This window comes from Hyposmocoma kahamanoa, unplaced genomic scaffold (genome assembly GCF_003589595.1).
Source record: "Hyposmocoma kahamanoa isolate Upper Pololo Valley unplaced genomic scaffold, ASM358959v1 144, whole genome shotgun sequence".
Classification (NCBI taxonomy): Eukaryota; Metazoa; Arthropoda; class Insecta; order Lepidoptera; family Cosmopterigidae; genus Hyposmocoma; species Hyposmocoma kahamanoa.
In genome coordinates, this window is record NW_020653513.1 from 659,827 (window position 1) to 684,923 (window position 25,097).

The 25,097-nt window shown below is 35.9% G+C and overlaps 1 protein-coding gene across 1 annotated transcript in view; it reads left to right on the top strand.

Moving 5' to 3' along the window:
* LOC113240498 overlaps positions 1-25,097 on the top strand; it is a 220,763-nt gene that overhangs the window by 144,218 nt on the left and 51,448 nt on the right. Inside the window, exons 4-5 of the mRNA XM_026477822.1 lie at positions 15,333-15,418; positions 19,842-19,949. Of these exons, the coding sequence (XP_026333607.1) occupies positions 15,333-15,418; positions 19,842-19,949 (194 nt within the window). The remainder of the gene's footprint in view (positions 1-15,332; positions 15,419-19,841; positions 19,950-25,097) is intronic.

Consider the following 25,097-nt stretch of genomic DNA (forward strand, 5'->3'; position numbering starts at 1 on the left):
ACTTAATTACAGTGAATAGCGACATCTCTAGCCAGGGCCGGTAGCAGTAAAGGTGCCTAACTGGGTGCCGAAATACTTTCATAGATTTGTCATAAATGGCGCTACGGCTAAAAAGTCGGTAAAAATGCAAAGATCCGACAACAAGCGCCTAGAAAAATTTGTGAGATTCGCTGGTTCGTTCCGTGGTTCAGTTGGCATAGCATTTGGTATGGTGTGCTAGAAGACGTCGCAAAGAGGAGTAATTCTAAGCAAAATCCGATCAAAAACCAAAAAAAATTTTTGCTACAAAGTATGCATCGTTAAAGCTTAATAACCGCTACACCTTTTTACAGGAATTTTGACAATGCCCTATCCTTTCTGCGCCCGAGACAGCAGTCGCAACCCTGTCACTGCGTATATCGCTTGTCTTTGTTCTCGTGCTCCCGTTTAAACGTGATCTTTCAACCCTATTCTGTGTTTATGTGTGGTGAAAGTTTTATAATACCTTTAATGAATATTGAAGAGGAAGGTATGTACTTTAATTAAAATATATATTTTCTGCATTGCACTTGATAAAGTGACATTTCTTATCGTACACATCCCAGAATAAAAAAATTACGTTTTTTTGTAATCTCTTATATAATCACACATGATTATATGTATATATGAGTTCAGCCTAGTTCACTTATGTAAACATGAGGCATAATATTTTTTTGTAACAGAAACTTGTTTCGTATTATTTTTTCAGGATTTTCAGTGCTGGCGATGAAAATAACTGGGAAATCACTGTATTAAGTCTTGAAACTATGTTCGAAGAAAAAAATGGACGCCAAATTCGTATTTTTGGAAGACCATTTCCAAAATATTATCAAATGCCCTGAAAATGAACGAGATTCACTAAATGCTTTAAAGACTTTTAAATTTCATTTGAAACAAAAATAGCCGCTAGTAATAACGAATAATGCTTTTTGGAGAAAAATAAACAATGATGCATTATCAAGTTCTTAGGTTTTCGCGATTGTTACGCATAGGAAATGAAAACTATTTTTCCGGATTACGGAACCACGTATATTTGTTTTTTCAATTTATCTCCGGTATTGATTTCCGGAAAAATGGTTTTATTTGCAATGGCTCATTACTATTAAGTATAACTCTAATTACCCGGATAATAAAAAGACCCGGCCGACCATCATAAGAGTTCAACGAATCGAGTGAGAACCTTATAAAGAAATGCATTATTATTTTAGAGACTTAATCAAGTGAATACAAAATTGATGTAAAAAATATTGAAACTTTTGCTGAAAATACAGTGAAACTTTATGTCTTTATGTTGTATGGATGGTAAGCTAATGACTCTGGCAATGCAGAAATTGATTACGCTATTCTACCTATTGATCAGCTTCCGGAAGAAGCGGCTGAGGTCCGAAATAAATACTTCCTCTTGTATAGGCGGAATTATGCAAGAGAGTTTTCATGAAAAAATTGTAATAGACATTTTAAACAATTTTGCTAACTTCTGATACTTTTTTGAGCAGTACGAAACAAATACCTCAGAAAAAAGTAAATCTTTCTCCAGTTAGAAACAGGAACTTCCGCTGCCGGAAATATCGGACGCAACGTCAACTGAAGTTGAACCCAAATAATGGAGATGAGCATGGGTTTTATGACAACGAGTCCGATGAATATAATAATAATAATAATAATTTTATTCTCAGACAACGTGATCCATAATATTTGTTAATAAAAAGTACTTAAGCTAGTGTTAGTTTAAACATAAAAATAAAGACAATACTAATAATAATTTGTTTAATAGGCGGGAGGATAACTGCCCAGCCAATGTTAGAGCAGTGAATCGCTAGCGGTGTGCAAACGTATCCACCGCCACAACATTGGGGACTCCCACCTATCTGTCAATGTGTTCAGGATGCTGTTTGTGCTGCCACGCATGCGACTGAGTAGCGACACACTTCGCTTCCGTATGATAGCGTAAAAATCGTCTACATGTTTATCAGCGAACATGGTTGATACGCTACAGAAACGTGGCACTCGGAACAGCATCCTGAACGCATTGTTATACTGAACAATATATTTTAGGCAATTAATTTTATTTTTTTTTCAATACAATGAAAAATATGTGTTTTAAATACAATAAAATGACTCTAAACTGCTTTTTATTACAAATCAAATCGATAAAAAGAAAAATAATTTTGAGTAACTGTTGAGGTGTAATTCATACTCCTCTGTGCGTCGAGTCGAATTCGACCGGATCGAAGGATTTTTTTCTAAGTGTTCGATGTATTAATAATTGTGTTAAAACTTTAGATAGCAATATCCAACCGAAATGAAAATTATTAAGCGTTTGTTATGAAAAAGTAGAATTCTAATGAAAAAGTTTAGCTCACCACGATTATTATAATGCCTCTTAAATTTCAATATTTTACAATCATCACGATTCACGGACTCGCCCAAAGGGCTCGTTAATTTAATATTCTTTGACCCGACGCCTAATTTTTGCTAGCCGCAATTACTCCATGTTTAATAATGCCATGTTTAATTATTACGAGTAATTGCAACTAGCAAAAATTAGAACCATATTTAGAACATATGGTTCTTGAGGCTTAACAAGATATTCAAATTCTGCGAAGAATAGGTGCCCTGGTTTTCATTATTTTGTATTGTGTAATATATTATACAGTAGCAGAACGTTCGAAGCTCACTTTTGAACGCTAGGTTCTGTAATGTGGTCAATAATAATTATTATATTTTAATAACATTAAACGTTAAACGTTGCAGTGCCTCTCAGAGCTCTAAATAGCAAAAGATCTGAGGGGCACTGCCAATGCGCCCGTCACTTTGAGGCATAAGTTAATAAGTGTCATGTGCCTAATTTCACCAGCACCCTTACCCTTCAAAACCGGAACACAGTAATGCCGATATTACTGCTTGAAGGCAGAAATAGGTAAGGTGGCAGTATTACGACTGACGTACTCTTTCGCTAGGAGTTCTACTGCTGCTAAAATGTATATATGTACGTATATTGCATTTAAACTACAGCGCTATAATGATACATGACATTACAGTACCCATAGACATGATACCGTTAGAGGCTTTGACAGAATAAACTTGTTCGCAGATCACTAGGCAACTGCCCCCGGTCTATGATTTTACAGATATTCCTTCCATTTTTCCCAATACATTGATCCCTGTGTCGCACAGACGCGTCTGATTACCTCGACCGAGCCTCTTCCTATTTTGTGCGGATGCGAGTGAGTGACATGATCGGTACAATCGGTACGAACAATTGCTATGTTTTGAAATATACACGAACATTTCGTATCTTTGATGTAAAAAGCCACATGTGTACATACGTCGTAAGTGCTTTAATAATATCGCACTGCTATTACAATATTGTTGTAACTCAAAATACGTGAAATTCAAAATTATACTATTGCTGACTGTAAAATTTGATTCTCTACCCGGCAATGAAACCGTTAGAATATTGTAAGAAACAATTAAAATATAATATCTACTTAATTCAAAATGAGGTAAACTTTCCGTGAGCTAGTTAGTGTAGTAGTTACCAGAACTATCTGGACAAAACAGTCCTTTTTATTTGGAAATATATTTGGCAAGTAGGAATTTATTTAGATGTCTGTAATAAACTTTAACTTATACATACATTTTAATAACTTTCCACGAGAAGTGAGTAATTCGTTTTTCGTCGATTCTAAAAAAATGCACTTTTTGAGTTAATACACTATTGTATTAACAGTGCGATGTGAATGTCATAAAAATAATACGACCTAAATGAAACAAATTAAAAGCCGTAGTATCCTAATAGTTCGTTCTACCGTCTCTCAAGCAGAGGCCGTGGGTTCGAATACGGGCACGCCCTTCTGAGGTTTTCGAAATTTAAGTGTGAAATTTGTGATCGTGACTAAACCTGCACGCCGAACAAGGTTCACAACTGTCGGAAAACTTGCCTGAGAGGAAACTTGTGCCCAGTAGCAGGGCGTATCAATGGGTTGATGTTGTTGTTTGAAACAAATTATGTATATACGAATTTCGTTTATAAAATCTTTAAACGGGAGGAGAGATCCTCACAAACTGACAATTTGTAGATGTGACCTTATTACACCAAGGTTGCGAGTTATTTCTTTATCGTACTGTATTGTTTGTCCATTTGTAAATCCTTCGAGAACTATTTTTCCCATTCGTCGTAGTGTAAGCGCTATTTGGGATTTGGAGCGTAAGCTCGCTAGACAATTTTACTCGGAATTGTTTGTAATATTGCAGCGAATCAAAGAGGTAGGAACGTATGAACTGGAGTAATATTCTCTCGAGTTTGCACTGCAGCGACTGCACTTCCATGAAATTGAATTGCTTTATAAAAGCTATTTTCCTGCCGGAATTTCATAAATTTTTCTTTGTAGAAATGAAGAGAAATTTTAGCATATATCCGAGAAGGTTGAGTCATCAAATAATTCAGACGACTCGTTTTCAAGTTGAAAAATTTCGCATACTGTTACGAATGTTTTTGCCTTCAGGAGGGAAAAGAAGAAGGAAGCCAAGAATGGCGTGTAGTGAACAAATAAACAATAAGATCAAAGTGAGCAGTTACAAAGTTGTTAACGAATGTAGTTTTCTATTATTTTTTTTATAAATAAATATTAGACACCAACACGTACATTGCTCTTATCCCAAAGTAAGTAACTAAACCACTTGTGTTATGGAAATAAAAAAATGACGGTATCACAAACACCCAGACCCGAGATTATTTAGAAAAGGATAGCGAAAGCTAACCCAATAATTATAAAATCGACGAAGAGTCATTGCCTCTGCCAACTGCCTCCGTGGCCGAACGGTTACCATGCCGGACTGCCACGCAGAGGTCCCAGGTTCAATTCCCGGGCCGAGAGAAATAGTTGTATGGCCTACAATTATTTCTCTCGTGAGTTTGGGTGTAATTTGTGGTTGTCTATGTGTGTGTCCATGGCACCCGCGACACAGGGTTTCCCTAGTGCGGGGCTATGTTGAGTGTGTGCGTTATTATTATTATTATTTATTATTATTCATGGACTTTACTAGTATAATTTTACGTTTTAGCTTATGCTTAGTTATCAATATATTTTTGTATATTTTTAGAAGTTCCGAATACAGACTTTGTAAAACAATGTATTTTAGAATAAATGCAAGAACATAACGCAATTGAATCAGCTCGACCATAGACTAACTAACGTTAACAGTAGTGACATAGAGTAAAAAATAAAATACAATGTGACAAAAATGTTTAGACAATATTTAAAGAGGTAAGAAAGATAGCAAAGGAAGGAAGTAATATAAGACAATGTTATAAACATAACCTATATCAACTTTGTAACCCTAGCTTCTACAGGCTGTACTCAATCAGCTTTTTTGATGCTATGATAATGAATCACAAGTATTGATAGGTCTGTTTAATGCAAGTCGTCAAAAACACTAGGTCACAAAATACACGGGATTTCGCCGTCCTTCTTTATTGTTTTATACTGACGCGGTTGGTGATCGAAACCAGTGTGTCAGTCACTCGACTAAAGAGATCGTCGTTTTCTGCAATTTTCTACATACGGATATCGTCGTACAAAACTTAATATTATAATTGTTGGCTGGTTCACTGAATTGTCACAGCTCAACCAAATGGCTCCAAACTTAGAACATTTGTGTGAAGGCGTTTTACGCCTTAGGGCAAAGGATCAACCCGACTTTATGAAATCACCCTTTGGTGCCAGAAAAGGAATTGAATAAATCGATTTCTATTATTTAACTTTCTTAACTTTCTTTCTTGCTTTGTCGTTGTTCTTCCGCTAAAAGAGCGATGGAGAGGCTCGTGATGTGCTTTTAATAAACTAACAAATACTTAGGCCGTACTGAAAGTATCTGGATTCTGATAAGTAAGACCAGGTATTATGTTTATAATAGATTTATTGTTTTTCAAAGTATATGCGCTCACTATTCACACACTTTTGCATTCGTTGGAACCATTGTGAAAAACTGTGGGACCAGCCATCCGTAGGGACCTCTTCAATAGGTTCGGGGAGCGCACCTGGCCTGTAAATCGGAAACCTCTAAGTTTATCTTTGATTTTTGGAACTAAAAAGAAGTCGCATGGTGCAAGATCTGGGCTATATGGCAGATGGGTCATCAGCTCAACATTAGAGGCCTTTAAATACACATTCGTTACCTTAGCGGAATGTGCAAAGGCGTTGTTGTGAAGAAAGACGCTTTTCGCTTCCAGGACGCTTTTCGCGAATTTTTTCGAACACTCTGGGCAAGCAGGGGTTTACATTCCAATCCGCAGTTACTGTCCTTTGGTTTTCAAGCGCTACAGTAGTGTAGTGTAAACAGTAGTGCAAAATTTCTGTATTTAATATGTATCAACTACTTAATATCAAAATATATTTTAACCATTATTTTTATCAGAAATATCCAGGACAATTTGCTGCTTGCACCTTCCTTTTTTCGATAGCAGTATTTTACAATAAAAAATATGATAAAGCAACGCCATTTTTGGAGAAAAGACGTTGCAGATTTATATAAAAAGCATTACCACAATTAAAATTACGGAAAAAAAAATTGTTTCATTTCATTTTATACATGAACGTATAAAAACGCAGGATTACATTTATGTGATTTCAAAGCTTATGTTGTCACAGATCTCAAATAACTTAAAGTTTACAAAATATTATTATTTATTGAAATTCTTTCATTTTTCAAAACGCAGTGACCGAAGCTTTCTTGGCATCCACTCAAGTTGCACAATTTATGAAAGGAACGAAAGAATAATAAAAAGAAACTCGGCTGTTCCTCAACTTACAGGTATACCTGCATGCATGACATTTGAAAATAGCTATATAATTACAATTCTACAGGTCATGTCGAAGAGTTTGGATTTCGGTCTTTAACCTGATATAATTGAGGTCAAATGTGCACTGTAAAAAAATAAGAAAATATGACAATAATAAAACAGACTGTTTCATTACGGTATGAATTTCACTCTCGATTGATACTATCTTTGAAACAGGGATGGTTTCCAACAAAGATACAAGTGCTAATGTTAAATTACTATGTTTTTCTCGTCTTTGTACTACTCTATTTTTTTCTCTTCTATGTATTGCTGCATTTTGGTTCTGAAGGGTAAGAGTGCTGGTGAAATTATAGGCACATGGAATTTGTCCACGCATGTCTCGAGGTGACGGGAAACAGTGGCATTCCAGCCAGATCTTTGTAATTTAAAGCTCTGACTGGCACTATAACTGTTATGGACAGGTGTGTTGCTTGCCATCAAGAAGAATTCTCATAATCTCAGTACAGAGTACTAAAAAAACCGACCTCAAAAGTACGTGGAATTACGTCTATTTGCCAAGTTTTATTGAAATATCCCCTAGTTCGCCACTGTACGGGACTTGACACAGGAGATAATAAAAATCGGTTCACTGCTCAAAGTATATTGAGAGTGAAAAACGCCTTGAATTGGAGAATAGCAAAATCAACCATTAAAATAATTGCTCCGAACATTGACTTACAAATAAATGGACGACGGGTCTAATACACAAACCACGAAAAAAATGTCCCAAGTCAACCTATTTAAACGTAGTGACATGTAAAGGAATATGAAAAAGCTAAAACGTTGAATTTAAATTGTAATATTATCGCAGTACTGTCTAATTTTGCTTGCTTCGCTGTCAGTCGAACAAACGAAGACTAAAGCGTGAATGACGCTCTGTGTACGATTTTAACGCCCTATAAGTTCGGACACTTTTTAGCGCGGACCCGACGTCCATATAATTGTAAGTCACTGGCTCCGAATAATAAAATTTAGCCTCTATTTATAAAAATGAATCTTCAGCGTGAACAGCCACTCTTAGAGGTGGAAAATTTTTCCACTATGGAAGTAACCTCTTTTCAACAAAAAAATAATCATGAAAATCGGTTCACAAATACCGGAATTATCGCGTAACATATATACATCATATGTATATAAACATACTGTCGAATTGAGAATCTCCTCCTTTTTTGAAGTCGGTTAAAATTAAAAATGGCGTCATCGGACAGTGATGGACAAAGAAAAGGTTGTTTATCTCTTGTCGCATTAGTGTATACGATGCCTTAGCGACATGTCAAAGCTACCGAAATGAAAAATGGTTCCGTAAAATTTTTGAACGATTACACGGTGATAAACATCTGTGATGCTTGGTAAATTACTAACCTGTGTGTACACTGGGCGTATTTTTCGTTTTTATCGACTTTGAGTTAAACAAAGCTTAAGTTTTAACGGCGGTTTAATGTTTGTTTTATGTTCATATAAATGTACTAAACAAAAGATACTAATACAATCGAACCCGGGACCTTTTTTATGATTCCATGTGACGGGACGAACGTGGATGCACCTGATGGTAAGCGACACACCTGTCCATGACAGTTGCAGTGCCACTCAGAGCTTTAAAACACAAAGATCTGAGGGGCACTTCCACTGCGCCCGTCACCCTGAGACATAAGTTGATAAGTCTCATGTACCTGTAATTTCACCATCACCCGTACCATTAAAAACCGGAACTAACGCTCACATGACTTACATTAGTTTGGGTGTAATTTGTGGTTGTCTATGTGTGTGTCCATGGCACCCGCGACACAGGGTTTCGCTATTGCGGGGCTATGAGTGTACGAATAATAAACCTAGTATCGATTTCTTGTTTGTTTCTTTTTTTTATTGGGTCAACAACTGTTTAACTCACTTAACATTAACATACATTATTATTATAATACAAGTCGAGTGTGTGAGCCAATTACAGCCGAACACATCATTGTCATAATTACTTAAAAACGTAATAATTAAAATATTTATTAATTATTTTATGTTTCAAAGAATAAATCTTAATTAATATTTTATATCATTAGATCATCAATTTAACTCGAATTTCAAAGATTGCGGCTATATCAGTTACGTTTCGATATCTAAAATCTGTATACCACCTCACAGACCTCACCATAGACGGTTTAGTGATGGCCAATTGTAACGCCAACTACAAATCGATTAATTAATTGAATGCATCGATTTGTTCAATTGATTTATACTAGCGGTTTTCCTTACCTAACCTATATAAGCATATTTAAAATTTCAATTTAAATCCTCCTTCAAATCCTTACACTTAAACACTCGTTCGATTGCGATTGAAATGTTCGATTTAATATTCGATTACTTAACTTTAATTGATTGAACCGAATGTTTTTTTCGAACGGCTCTATGCAACCATAGGCAAGTCATAGAAGTATAGAAAAATATTAACCTCACTTTTGGACTACCATTTTTCAAATACGATTTTACGATGCTATTCAAATGAATATTGTTGGAAAAAGTGATTATATTCAAGTCGAAATCTTCGAAATATACCTGAAAGTATAAAAGTTGTTCGATTTATTGAGTGATTGCTATAGAATTTTAACCAAACAGGTTTGTTTACTTTTTGTTCAAAATGGTTTGGAACAGACTATAGCTTGTTATCAGAAAGTCTGTGGTTATTCTCGAACACAAAATCAATGACTTGAATGGAGCCCTCAGAGTTAAGTTAATAGTCCTTTTGAGCCCGGGCTGTCGGTCTCAACACGAGGCTGTTATTGTTATATCCATTTGGGTTCATGATGATGTCTGTTTTGATCACAAATCTTGATTCATAATTTTATAATGTATAATAATAATAATAATAATAATAATAATAACGCTCACACTCAACATAGCCCCGCACTAGGGAAACCCTGTGTCGCGGGTGCCATGGACACACACATAGACAACCACAAATTACACCCAAACTCACGAGAGAAATAAATGTAGGCCATACAAATATTTCTCCCGGCCCGGGAATCGAATCTGGGACCTCTGCGTGGCAGTCTGGCATGGTAACCGTTCGGCCACGGAGGCAGTTAAATGTAGATGGTCCCACCGAATAATCGTGTATTATCTAATAGTACATTGTCTATTAACGATGCTAAATAAGAAATTACCAACGAGTGTATATTAGAAACCCGAAGCCGGATGCTGAGGGACTTAGTAACTCGAGTTTTGTATTTTTTTTATTGTTCGTATTACATATAATGTTTTTCATCACATTTGCGAGGAAATAAATTAAAAATTCGTGAGGTCCGCTTGTTCGTTCCGTGGCTAAGTTGGTATAAGACGTCGGTCCGAATACGACCGGATTGAAGGATTTTTTTCTGAGTGTTCAATTTTTGTATTAATAATTAAAATAAATACAATGTTTATTAATAACTATGGTTCATAATGCAACAATTATGTTTTTGCAAAGGGTTTTTGTTTTTTTTTATCAACAGATGGCCAACAGATTCTTCTATAGATATTACAACTCGAACTAAAATGTTGTAAAAAGTAAAGACGATTAAAGTCATGATGGATTGTAAAAAAAATTAGCAAAATTTTTATACAGGAAATAATTAAATCAACTATAAGAAATTCTTAATAAGCATATGAGTAGTATGTGGCTGAATGGCAATTAATTTTTTGTTTAAATAATAGTATTATAAGAAAGTTTTAATTTTGAATGTATGTAACCTTCTTGCCTGAACTGGAACCTGACCTATGTAAGGAAGTATGTCACCCTAGAAATAAAAAAAACTCCTTACCGACCATGGCTGTAATGGGAAGAAAAAACGCCCGAGGGATTTATTAGGGGTATTATAGTCAAGTTAGCCACCATGCAGTCATAGTGTTTGCGAGCAAGTGGCTATCGATATTTCTTTTGTGTAAAAAAAATGTACAGAGTTCTTAGGTTTTCGCGATTGCTAAACACGTATAAATTTTTTTCGTAAAACGTATATAGTTCTTTCAAAAAAAAACAATTTTCGGACTCTTTACAGGTCTAATGGTCAAAGCTGACTGAGATGGTAAAGTAACTATCTATGTGTAGTGCTATTACTGTTTGTTGAAAAAACAAAACAAATATACGTGATTTAAATTCGAGGAAACCAGTTTTAAGTCCAAAATCTGCAATCGATAAAAATGTAAGTCAATACCAACACAGTGTAATCCAATTTTAGGACGTATTTATGTACATATACATAATGTTTCTTTATGTCGTGGTGTACCAGTACGTTTGCGTTGTTTTATTTATGAAATCTTGCTTCTGGTTCTCGTGGAGTGATCTGTGACAACAATAATATTTATACGTATAAAATAAAAACCAAAAACATTTGATTCCTTACAAAGTCAATCCTTTGTAGATTAATATGTTAATTCGCTCTGCATTAGATTTATCTGCGAGAGACAATGAAATGCTCGCATACTGAGACGTCTGGCGTAGAAAGAATTCCCATTACCAGAGCTCGGCTGCGGAAGGAATTTCAACCATTGTTTAATGAAAGAAACCTCTTCAATTTCGTTTTGAGGAGCTCTAAATTGAATTAAATGTCGATGATCTCGCGAGTCTTTACGCTGAAGGAGTTTTGCGGGATTTTCATAATGAATGCGTCAATCTGATTGTTGTTTCGCATATAACTAAGGCAAATATAAAACGCTGGAAGACATTATGCAAAACGCACAGCAAAAGTATACTCGATGGTACAACTTGCGGATACCAAGGGACAGATAAGACACGTTCCTTAACACGCTATTGCTGGACACTTCCAAGAAAATATTATGTTAAGTGTTTTGAGTACAATTCACATTAATTATCTGGTCTCAAAATAGGGAATTCCCTGTATTATGAGTATCAGATCAAAGCAATTCACATTGGAGGGGTCATCTGTATAGAATTTGGAACTTTTGGTATAATCAAGATTATACGTCAAAACTGCTTTCATCGCATTGAATTACAATTATATGGACGTCGGGTCCGCGCTAAAAAGTGTCCGCACTTATAGGGCGTTAAAATCGTATACAGAGCGTCATTCACGCTTTAGTCTTCGTTTGTTCGACTGACAACGAAGCAACCAAAATTAGACAGTACTGCGATGACATTACAATTTAAATTCAACGTTTTAGCTTTTTCATATTCCTTTACATGTCACTACGTTTAAATAGGTTGACTTGGGACATTTTTTTCGTGGTTTTTGAATTAGACCCGTCGTCTATTTATTTGTAAGTCAATGGTATTATGTGAAATTTCATAACCTTCCTATTTAAGCATAAAAAAAATTATCGATTGATTTCGTTCTTTGAATCTTTCTCCTGAAAAGTTGGTTGTAGATATGGCCAAGTCTGCGAATTGCTAAACTTCCTGAGGGCTAATTACCAGTGTAGTTACTATTAATCTTTGTATTCCAGTTACGACATTAACAGAATGTTAGCTTCAGAGTAGCTTAATTTAAAAAAAAAACTAGCACGTGGCTGTCGAAGTTTCCAACCATTGAACGAAATCGCGGATACGTCAGGAATTTAATTTCGGGACACATTTGAGCGGTGTCAACAGTCGAAGCAGAGAAAGTAAACACTCTTGGGGCAATCGTGATCTATTCCATTCGATTTGTTTGTTCGCGCTGAATTGGTTACGTAGCAATAGAAGAAACGTGACGTTTTAACAATCTCAATTTTTGGCGCTTCTTAAAGCATTGAAACTGACATTTGAAAACGGGAATAAACGCGATATAACAAATTTAATAGATATTTTCACACCTAACTGTTAGCCCGACGTTTCAGCCAGGTTGCACTGGCTGTGGTCACGGGCTGATACGGTGTTACGTCTCCGTTTCGGCGATGGAACATTCATCGCTATACTTTTTTTCATTTCTTAAAGCTTGTAGGGGAATTGAGCTATATTTTATTTAAGAGCCATAGTACAACTCTCTATACGTGATGAAGTAGCGAAATTATACTCTTAAAGACGCGGGTCATTAGACTCATTTTCCTTTCTGTTGGAAACAGTCTCATACCTTCTATTCGTTTTTTATTATAGTGACCTCCTTACCCAACCTTTTGGTCAAACGGGCGGGGTACTATTACCCGTGCAAGTAAGCCTGCACAGGGATATTATAGGTCTGGCCCTGACTCCAGATCAGCCTGTTGTCACAAACTTCTTCCGGTTCTCAAAAGCTTTGTGTAAGCGCCCTCGGGTGCATGTACAGCACCCTCCTTATTGTCTATTTAAATATCTGAGTTGTTAGCTCGCTCAGTCCCTTTGCATTGCACAAATAGCGATTGCCACCGCTAGGCCGTTCACTCTCAAGTTTTTGTTAGATACGGTTGAGATAGTGTTTGGAAGGCAAATTCCCGGCATGCCGATAACGGAGGAAGGGGTGATGAAGTCTCCCCCAGAGACGGTCCACAGTGGCGGACAACCGCAGACGGAGCCGTGGATCGTAAATCACGTGGCCATAGCTCTATCCCATGCAGAGTGGGAATACCCGCCTCCTCATGACGCGGTGGTATCAATGACGGATTTTCCCCCCAAAAAAAGGGTGTAAACTGCCTGTAACTTTGAAAAGTTTATTGATTAAAACCGTTTTTTCCAACATATATAATTCGTCAGATAAACGAGAAAAAACGATGTATTGATGGTTTTAGGGCACTTTCGTTGAGTGTGTCCCGATCCTTCGACCATGGAACTTTTTCAATAACGACCTTGTCACTCTTTAAAGACAAGGCTTTGGCGGGTTGATGGGGAGCGGCACTTTCGAAAGTCTTTACAAGAGCAATTTAATGTACCATTATTTTCGCGCCTCTATTGTTCATCATAATTATGTACGGCAACAGTTACACGGCATTAAGCCTGGTAATCTGTTTACTTTACAGCAATGGTCCTTCACGTGAGTTTGCGAATTAGCTTAGTAATAATAATTATAATAATAATAGAGACACCTATAACCCATAACCTAACTGGGTGACGAAATACTTTCATAGATTTCTCGTAGATGGCGCTACGGCTAAAAGTCGTTTAAAATCAAATACAAAGATCCGACTAACAAGCACATGAAAAGATTCGTGAGGTCCGCTGGTTTGTTCCGTGGCTTAGTTGGTATAGCTTCTAGCACGGTTTGCTAGAAGACGTCGGCTCGAATCCGGCCGGATCGAAGGAATTTTTTCTGAGTGTTCGATCTTTGTATTAATAATTATAACAAACTAGTGGAGCAATTTCACAAAAAAATATTGAATAGCAATTCAATACAAATTTAAATAATAAAGAGCTTTATTGATCTACATTGAAATAACAACAATTTAGCCTTAAATATTGTAATCTAAAGTTACGCATGTAGATAAAAAGGTAAGAGACTCGGCTAGAGCTGTTTTTCAGAATGTACCTCTTTGATGTTACTCGCTACGTTTTATATTAGTAATAGTATGACGCATTCAGAGTAGCTCCAATAAAATTGTCACTAAAATATCCACAACTTAAACATTTAACTATGATCATCATAATGGTACACGAGTCATATGAAATATTCGAGTATATTCTAAATACTCTTAATTTAAAGTTTAGATAGCGATGAACCCACACACATAAATAAAAATAAAGAATAGTAAAATATTGTAAATAAAATAAATTGAATAAAAACTATGATTAAATTAATAAATAAAAACTGAATGATGAAGGTACATCCAATTATTTTCCGATTGTTGCTTTGAAAGTAACCAAAATCTGCATTTGTTTTTGAAAGTACAAGACGATTTTAAGTTCTTTATTGAACGAGGCAAATCATTTCAACACTTCGTGATAGTTTTTCGGTATTTAAATTTATTTCTTGTACTTTTTACTCTAATTTTAGTAACAGTAGAGCTTGTGAAAGAGTTGGTCCAGGGACGTACACCACGCCACCTTATCTATTTCTCCCGTAAGCAATAATGTGAGCATTAGTGCATTCCGGTTTAGAAGGGCAAGAATGCTGGTGAAAGTACAGGCATATGAGAGTTGTCAACTTATGTCTCAGGGTGACGGGCATAGTCGCAGTACCCCTAAGATCTTTGCGATTTAAAGCTATGTGTGCCACTGCAACTGTTTTGGATAGGCATATTGTTTACCACCAGGCGCACGACTTGTTCAACCCGTCACTTGATATTATAAAAAAAATAAAAATAAATTTTATGTTCTAAAGTTTTGTTCTGCATTTAAACGTCTCGTTTATTATAATAATAAATTCTTTATTAACGTCGTTTTTGCCGTCATTACAAGTTTCTTACCATTTTTGAAATCGAAATTCAACTCTATGACTGAGATAGTATAGAATGCGAAGTCCAGCTGTTCATTTACCTTTTAAACGACGTGTAATTCTGGTTCAATAATAAAAAAAACCTGAAATTTATGAACCATCTTTTTTTTTATTATTATTATTTGTTTTTTCTTCCTTATAATATAACACATTGTCTTTTGTTTCAGGTGTACAGATAGCATATTTTGCAATAATAGGAACACAAATGTTTATGATCGTCCTCAGTCTATTTCTATTCTACGGGATATATAAAGTAAGTATAGTTCATAAGTATAAGGAAAAAATTATATCACGTAACAATACAACACAAATACTCTTGATTGAAGACACACATACCAGAACAAAATACACCAATAAACAAGCACGAGATAAATGACAGGTCATCTAGGCGACCTAATATTAGATTTCTCTCTTACACAGTTGCACATTAATTAGAATGCGCGATACATTTTGTTTTGTTTGATTTTTATATTAAAGATAATTTTTTTCCCAAGAGATTGTTTTAGATCTACCCAGAAGGATACAATAAATTCTTCAGTAGACATGCCGACTTTGTGAAAGTATAAATTGACCTTCCGATAATGTGGGTTGGGATAATTTGCCTCCGTCACCTTATGGCCTAAGCAAATATTTTGAGTACAGTATGGAATCTTGAACACGCATATTTCTGACGGTCCCTACATAACTCTATAAGCTTAAGTGCTGTTACACACGGGGCGCATTTTAGCAGCGCGTCTGCTGCGATTCGCGATGCAGCGTCTATCTTTGCACACACGCGCTACTTAAGAAGCGATACAATCGCTATACAAACACTATGCGATTTTATTTAATTAATTAATTAAATTTATTAATCGAGTTCTTAGGTTTTCGCGATTGTTACACATAGGAAATGAAATTATTTTTCCGTATTTAAATCGCGTATGTTTGTTTTTTCAAACAAACCATTGTTTCGGGTCCTTTACAGGTTCCATGGTCATGGTTGAAAGTCAATCGTAACGAAACGTTGGTTTGTTTGAAAAAACAAATATACGCGATTTAATTCCGGAAAAATAGTTTCATTTCCTATTCATTTTTTTTATTTTTTATTTCACTTATAAATACACATTCAATAAAACAAAACAATGTACGGACAACGGCACACCAGACTGCACATTTTTGTTCGAAAATCGCCTCCAGTGCAACGGAACAAGATACGTCAATGTGTAGCTTGATGTGCTGGCGTGTGTACGTAGACCTGACAGTACGTGGTACAGACAAAATCTGAATTTTGAAGACAAAATCGATTGCATCGTTGCAGTAGCGCGTTGGATCGATTTAATTGTGCCTGTGAAACGCAAGAGTCGCGATGCAATCGCGCATTTCACGGACGCGCGATTGTATCGCTGCTGAAATCGCCGTGTATAACTGCTCAAGTATTTTATATTCAGAGTCGAAGTCAGTTTTTCTAAGAGGGACATTGACAGTGTTCAAGAATTTTTCCATTTAGCCAGATTTTTTATTATACCTTCTTTGCGTCTTTTTCATATTTTGCTTTGTAGTAACGAGTTTTGTATAAAAAGATGAATGTATTGTGATCTAAATTTTTAGGACTGGTAGCTATAAAGGCACTTAACTGGGAGACGAAATATTTTCATAGATTTCTCATAGATGGCGCCACGGCTAAAAAGTAGTTGAAAATCAAATCCAAAGATCCGACTAACACGCACATGAAAAGATTCGTGAGGTCCGCTGGTTTGTTCCGTGGCTTAGTTGGCATAGCGTCTAGCACGGTTAGCCAGAATACGTCGGTTCGAATCCGGCCGGACCGAAGGAACTTTTTCTAAGTGTTCGATCTTTGTATTAATAATTATAACAAATTAGTGGAGTAATTTTCCAAAAAATAATTGAATGTCAATTCAATACTAATTTAATTAAAAGCTGATAGCGACATCTCTAGCCACGCGACTACGCTCGCATTAATGCGCTGGGATCACAGTTTTGTCGGCGTCTGACGCCTGACGGCGCCCAAGTGACGCGCGTAAACGCGCGTCGCCGCTCGCTTCCATATTTGCAAAACACAAATTTGTACCTTAATCATTGGAAAATATAGATGAATATGCTATAAGCGAAAAACATGACGCGTTGCGACGCTTCGGCTCCGCGCCAGTGTGAGTTGACCTAACTGGGTGACTAAATACTTTCCTATATCTCATAGATGGCGCTACGGCTAAAAAGTCGTTTAAAACCAAATACAAAGTTCAGATAAACAAGCACATGGAAAAATTCGTAAGGTCCGCTGGTTCGTTCCGTGGCTTAGTTGGTATAGCGTCTGGCACAGTTTGCTAGAGGACGTCGATTCAAATCCGGCCGGATCGAAGGAATTTTTTCTACGTGTTTGATCTTTGTTTTAATAATTATAATAAACTAGTAATTTTGCAAAAAAGAATTAATTATCAATTCAATACAAATTTAAATCTTATCATAATTGCAATATAAACTCAATGGAGTCTCGACGGATGGACGGTTGTGGTCTTATTATATACGAGCCCTGTACCCCACCGTAGGTGACATTATTAAACACCTATAGAGACCCCACATGACGATTTTCAATCCAATTAGAGCAAATTTTCATTCTAAAAAATACTTCTATATCAGCCATGAAAAATGGCGATAAACTAATGTTGATCACAAATTATTATCAAGCACTCCTAGAGACACATGACAACTTTCAAAGGGATCAGAACATTTTTTTTTCTACTGCCAACAAATGCTTGTATGGCGGCCATATTTGAAAATGGCGAAAAATCAATTTCGGCGCAAATTATTATCTGGCACTTCTAGAGGCCTCCACATGTCAATTTTTAGCTGAAACAGAGCGAATCTCTTTCAAAAGCTACTTTTAACGAAAAAAACACTTATATGGCCGCAATATTAAAAAAAGGCGAAAAAAACTTTTGATCCCAAATTATGATCAAGGACTCCTAAAAACCCCCGCATGCCAATTTTCAGCCGCATCGAAGCAAGTTTTTTTCGGCCGCCATTTTGAAATCGCCATCTTGAATTTTCTTAACCCAGGCAGTTGTGTTACCCTCTATTACCTTCCTTCGTGCACCTCCTATCTATCTCGAATAGTTTCCGTGACAGAAGGCTTCGAAATTAGTATGGCGGCCTTCTTGCTTATTTGAGTTTCGAACATTTTTTACTTTCTGCGGAAATTGACCAAGGCGTATCTCATAAAAGTGCACAAAAATCCCGCCCATATATATTATAGTTCTTGCAGGATGTTGATCACTCGTTTACATTTCTTAGATTTGATTCTTTGACTTAGAGCCTATCCGCGTACAACGGTATAAATATCTTTGTTTCCACCATATCGGGAAGTATGCGTTCTATTTTTCTAAGTGAGTCATTTGTAGCTATAAATACAGGCTGTATATTTGAAAGTGAGACATATTCATACATGTCATGGTAAATCATGTTACAACTTAACATAGACTAAAATAAAATTAGGATATCGAATAGAACAAAAAATAAATCAACAAATGTGTTTTGGAGTGTATAAACCGATTCCCTTTACGCTTGATTTCGAGTGCAATGGGAATACTACCAAGCGAGCGCCGAGTGAGACAGCAACAATAACGATAATTTCACATCTTCCTTTCTACTTTTCGCGGGCTTAGGACCGACAAAGCACCTCATTTCTCTGGAAAATAAAAACGAAGTTACTCACCTATTCATTTATGATATGATGGAAAAAGCTGTTATGAAAATGATTACGTTTTAACTTATGTTAATTATTTTTTACTTGAACTATCATCGAAATGTTTTAAGTACTAAAAAAGATAAGTTTATGATTTAGTAACTAGTTGACATTTAATAAGAATTGAGGTTTTTGGCGTAGTTAAAAATGTGAAATCAAGTTATTTACACTGATTGATATTTTAGTTATTTAGTTTATTTACACTTACGTGGTACGGAGCAAGTGTTTAAAATGTTCACCGTTTTCTACAATGCATAGTCTAGCACGGCATAGCAAATTTTGTTTTAAATTGTTCAACACAAACACCTTTTGTCTGACAGTATAAAATGCTGAGATAATCCTCTCACGCAACATTTCGACACTGTTCACCTCTTCCGTGTGAACTCCGATTTGGGAACATTTCAATAGCTTGCTTCAAACCATCACCACTTATTGCGTAAAGTTGCACTATTTCAGTCAATTCGACGTTAGAATAAATATCCATTTTGCGGTGATCGGCCGAGCGGAAGTACAAATAATTTACGTGTCTTCGTTAGACCAAGGTCGCGCGTGCACTGTCCTCTGCAAACAGCACTTTCGCGTATGCGCCCACGCCCCCACCCCCGACCTGTGCTTTGTTTTTCGCCGCCGTGCCAGAGAACAAAGCCATGCCGCCGCCCGTCCGCCGCTGCGTCTGAGCAATAATAGTGATGTGCATAGATTTCGATAACTAATGTTGTTCACAAGTAGTAGTCGATAAAAATATACATATATATTTTTTATAAAGTTTAAGTTCATTAGTTTATTATTTCTTTCAGAATCAGGAATATAACGCACTCTATAAGTATGTCTCACTTTCAAACATACAACCTGTATATAATAGGGTGTGAAATGTACTAACCCATCGACAATAGATACATTGTCAACTCGAAGTCTAATAATAGCTTTTTGTTTACAGGAAAACGTTGCCTTCTTAGTACCGTGGGTGGTGGGGTGTATGACGTTCATGGCGCTCGAGGCAATGGCCATGGTTTACTCAAACATACTTAGAGATCACGTAAACAAGGTAAATATCAATTTAATAAGTTAATTGATTACTGCTTCACAAATCTTCCACCTTACCATGACTAGAATACTAGAATTATTAGCAGTAAAGCTTCTCGTAAAAGAGGAAGTATCTATCTGTCTATCACCTTATCTATTTGTGACGTCAAGCAGTAATGTGTGCATTAGTGCATTTCGATTTTGAAGATGCTGGTGAAATTAACCATACATTTCAATAGCAATATCAGGTACACACAGTATTTGTAAAAACCATAACTGGTTTGACTCAAAGCTCGTGAGTTCATCTCTAAACAGATACAAAATTTCTACATTCTAAAAAATTAAGCTACACTAATAATTAAGCTAAAGCAATAAGTAGATATTTCATTAAAAACAGTTAAACTAATTATTACACCGAAGCTACACAGTAGCAGGGCCCCTCAGATCTTTGCGATTTAAAGCTCTAAGCAGCACTATTATGCACAGGCGTGTCACTTACCATCAGACGTATGGCTTGTTCGTCCCGTCACTAGGTATGACAAAACAATCCTATCAACCATTTTGTGGGAGAAGTATGCTCTTCCTATTTATCCCAGTGGTCCTTTCTAACTGACTTCAAATAAAGGAGGAGGTTGACAACTGTATTTTTTGTGTGTATCTCGTAACAAACATTACTCCAGTATTTGTAAACCAATTTTGGTGATTCTTTTTTGTTGGAAAAATTCCACTTTTAAGGGTGGCAAACTAGGGGATGAATCCAGTTTCGCGCACTTTCTGGTAATAGATTGTTAACTTTTTAGTTTTAATTTGTACGTACATATAAGCAAGTTAGAAGTCGGTTCCTGTTTTTAATAAAAATTATAGTTATGTCTTTTTCCAGAGAGAGTAGTTACATTTAGGCCTTCGTTGTTATCCGAGAGGTACTCCTGTGGTTTGTAGCGGTCTTTAAATTTTTCCCCAGGTCTCTGTCATTGTCGCTCTTTGACGACCTTGGTGGCTAAAAGTTTACATTATGGACGCAGGATGCGGAGGTCCTGAGTTCAATTCTCGGTAGGACCGATTTGGAAAATGAACTGTTCTAAATTGGTTCTGATCTGGGTGTTCTGAAAAGTACCACAGAGTGAATTCCTTTGCTCTGGTACTCATAGTACAGGAAGTTTCTTAATTTAAGTCTAGGCAATCGGTATAACCATACCGAGACTAGACCTAGTATGGCACATTATTATTATTATTACTTATATGATATTATACTCCTTGAGGACTTTTTAGATTAAAAAGGACGTAAATGCGTTGCAACGCAGACACAGCTATTTTCCGCAATCTAGCTTAGGTTGGATTCATGGAGCGGTTAAGTAATTTACTTCTATTTTTTTTCCGCAAAGTAACACCTGAATCTATAAAGTTTTTTTTAACAGTCACTTCCTTCATTATACAATTTAAATGTTTACTGTCCCAGTGGTTGCCTAGATAGTATGTATACATACACTCTTATGCCTTCGTTGTCGCTCGAGACATTGTGAATTGTTACACTTTTATTCCATTTTGTCCATATCCGTTGTCATTACCTGTATCAGAAGGATTGGCATTTTCAGTGTTGAAATATGCTGATAATTATTAATACAAAGATCAAACACGAAGAAAAATTCGATCCGATCCGGCTGAATAACATCGCCTTCAGCATAACGTGCCGGACGCTCACCCAACTCAACTATGGAACGAACAAGCAAACCTTACAACTTTTTCTATGTGCTTGTTGCATATTTTTGTTTTTGATTTTTATCTTTTTTCTTCACTCAGCCAGGTTACCATTACAGTTACCAGCGGCTAAATAGATATTTCGCTTTTAGGTTTATTCAATACATTACTCCACTAGTTTGTTATAATTATTAACACAAAAACCGAACACTAACCGCTCACGCGACACATGCAGGCGTAGACGCATACCACACCTAGAGGTGCCGGTGATGATTTTATACCGATTTATCGGATATCGAAGTTATAACAGGTAAAATAACTAATATTAATTGCTATTTCGGTAACTACTCTAGCAAACCATGAAGTTTTTAATACCTGGGTCTGTCATTTAAAAAAAATAAACAACTTCAAAATACGTCACGACAATCGTGTGTGTTATTGTTTGGGCTGGTGATTTCGGTGTTTATTTATTGAAAACATACCGTAAGTAGCGTTTTTTAAGTTTACCCTGAATATAAATGTTTATAAACTATACTTTAAGGAGTAATTTCATGGTAAACGTTAGAACCACTCAAACGGAATATTATCATATGTATCCAAGTACACCAGAAATTTCATTAGTGCATATGTGCAAGATTTGCGGTATATTACTGCATTTTATTTGAGATGTTTTTGTTGGTAGTACTGAGGGTAGGTATTTATGTGTTTAGCAATGCAGAATAATAATTTTTATTTATAAAGACTTGTATTTAAACTGAATGCTTATCTAATTTGCGAAACCAAATAGCCGCCATTTTGCGGTAGGAGGAGCGCATCGCGTGAGCGGCTAACGCACAGACACGGTTTATTGAAAGCGACTGGTTCAAATCCAGCCGGATCGATGGGATTTTTCTTAGTGTTCGACCTTTGTATTAATATATATTTATTTCACATAAATTATTGAATATCATGCTAGTAAAACATCGTGATATTCAATAAACTTAATATTAAAATATGCTGATATCAATATGGCCGTTTCAAACCAAAACACTGTAAAGTCACAGTGTTTTGATTTGACAGCACTCATATTGTGACGGTGTGACCTCCTTACATCGTCATCCCACCTTTTTATCGCCTTTCTCCGGTTCCTTGCCACTTGTATTTAAATTTAAATTTTGAATTTCCGTAGTTCTTTTGCCTCGCAATCCGATTTTGTTTATTTCCATCGTCACTCCCTGCCCGATCGCGGCAGCAAACACATCTTCTCTTCTCTTATTTTTTTTGAGCCGTTTGCCAGTTACTAAAATCTATTGCACTATAAACATTTTAAAGATCATAAATATTGTTAAAACTAGAATAAATATTTATAAAACTGGATTTATTACCACTAGTTCTTTACCCTTTTGAACTCCTGAACGTTAAACACACTAAACGAGATCTGCGGTTGACAGAACATCCCAAGTGGCTACATTATAATGGACAGGGCGTGCCTATCCACCAACAGCATCAGCAGCGCTCTCACAATATGATTTATGTAGGCCTAATCTATACCATGATATTTCAACTTTGGAGGTTTCCGAGTTTTTGAATGAGATATTGAAAACTAAAATAAGCTGTAAGTTTTAAAATTTAGCAATTATTTTGACTTAACTCGGCGAAAACTCTCAGATCGCCCAAATGTCTCAGGAGAGGGGATTTACTAACATTTGTCGCCGCTCAAATTTAACAATAAAAAAACGACATTCTATCGTGTCGAACCATAACACTGCAAGGTTCAATACAGTGTTTTGTAATTTCATAACAATAGGAATCTTTCGGCTGTTAACGAGGGAAAATAAATTTATTTGTTTTCAGTAGAAATAACTTACTTTCCAAAGTAACATTAATATGGCTAGAAAGATTTCTTTAATATCTAATGTATAATGTAACTTAAATGTGTCTTTTTGTGTTACTACTTAAATCCATTATGCAGCTTTTTCTCAAAGTGCTGTTTTTGATATTACAGTGTTATAGTTTTGACACGGTAGTATAGTTCTGTAATTTTAGAGGTCACGATGTCCTTAATTTAAATAGATACTACGGGATTCCATTTTCATATCATTGTATCTGTAAGAACGATTTTAAAATCTACACAACATAAACTCAAATACGTTTCCAAATTTGGTTATACTTAATCATTATGGGTACAGTCATGAAAAAAATATAGAAAAGCGATAACTTGTGAAAATACAAGTGCTTTCACTAGCAAGCTTGTGGATACATCCATTTTGCCGATTATACCCCTCCCGTTGTTGGCCGCAAACACCGTTAGCAAGCAATGTACGCTGCGCTCGTCAGATTAGGTGCGTTACGTTGTTGTGTTTTATGTAATTTACGAGTCGTCGAGCTGTTTTGGAGCTGTTAGTGAAATTCTCGAGTGAACACTGGCGTGGATTTTTACGCTTTGCCAAATACTAGAATAGAATGGAAAAGAATACGTTTATTTGCCAGAATACAGTAATTACATATGTAGGTCTTAAGTAAAAGTAGGTACAATTCAATTCAACCTACAAGCAGATGTACAAATATTAATGGGATTTAATGTTTGGTCTCTACAGTTTCTGATTAATGTAATGAATTTGTAAATTCTAAGTATTCTTTATTACTATAGAAGCAATGCGTCAAAAGCCAAAGAAAAGTATGTCCTTATAACAATTTAATTTCGTTTGGTGTTTATTGTAAATAATTATACAAGTATTGAAGCAGTTATTCTTATAAATTACGTTATGGCAACGAGGTACTACTTTATGGTACCATGCCACTGTATAGTGCAAACAACTAGTTTTAATACTTTTACACATTTGCACTTATTTCTAAACTTAATAATCTTTACGCATAAAGAACTTGTAATGAATTTGTAAGAAAAGAGTCGGCAGTCGGTATTTTACGAAGTACCTACTATTCAAAACAAAAAACGACCTGTTGACTAAGAAATTAATTGAAAATTAGAATTTAGAAAAAGCATTTAGCGCACCCGTAAGTGGTACGATGGACCAAGATCGTTAAAGTTTAAAGTAAAAGAAGTGTTAATGGTTTTATTACCCTATTGTAATAGAAAGGATAAGCCGTTCCAATAGATAACATTCATCAGTGCAAATAATATTTCTTCAGCTATATCACTACCGCGTTTCTATAAGCCTCTAATTTGAAGGCAACCTAAAAGTGGTGGAAGATTACGAGCTCTCTGTTTATAACCAACAAGGTTAGCAACGAAACTTCGAAGCGCTCCCGGAGTTGATAAACACGAACTAAATGCAACTCATGTACGCTCTGACTTCACGCGTGTCTTGATGAGGCATTGCACATATTACGTGCAAGTAATTTCTTACTAGGTTGCTGTGACCTCACTACGTTGTCTTCTATATGAGTTGAGAATAATGTATGTTTAGAATTAATTGACGTGGGCATAAAACTTCATGTCATCAATTAGGTTTCGTCATTAACTATGTATGATGTC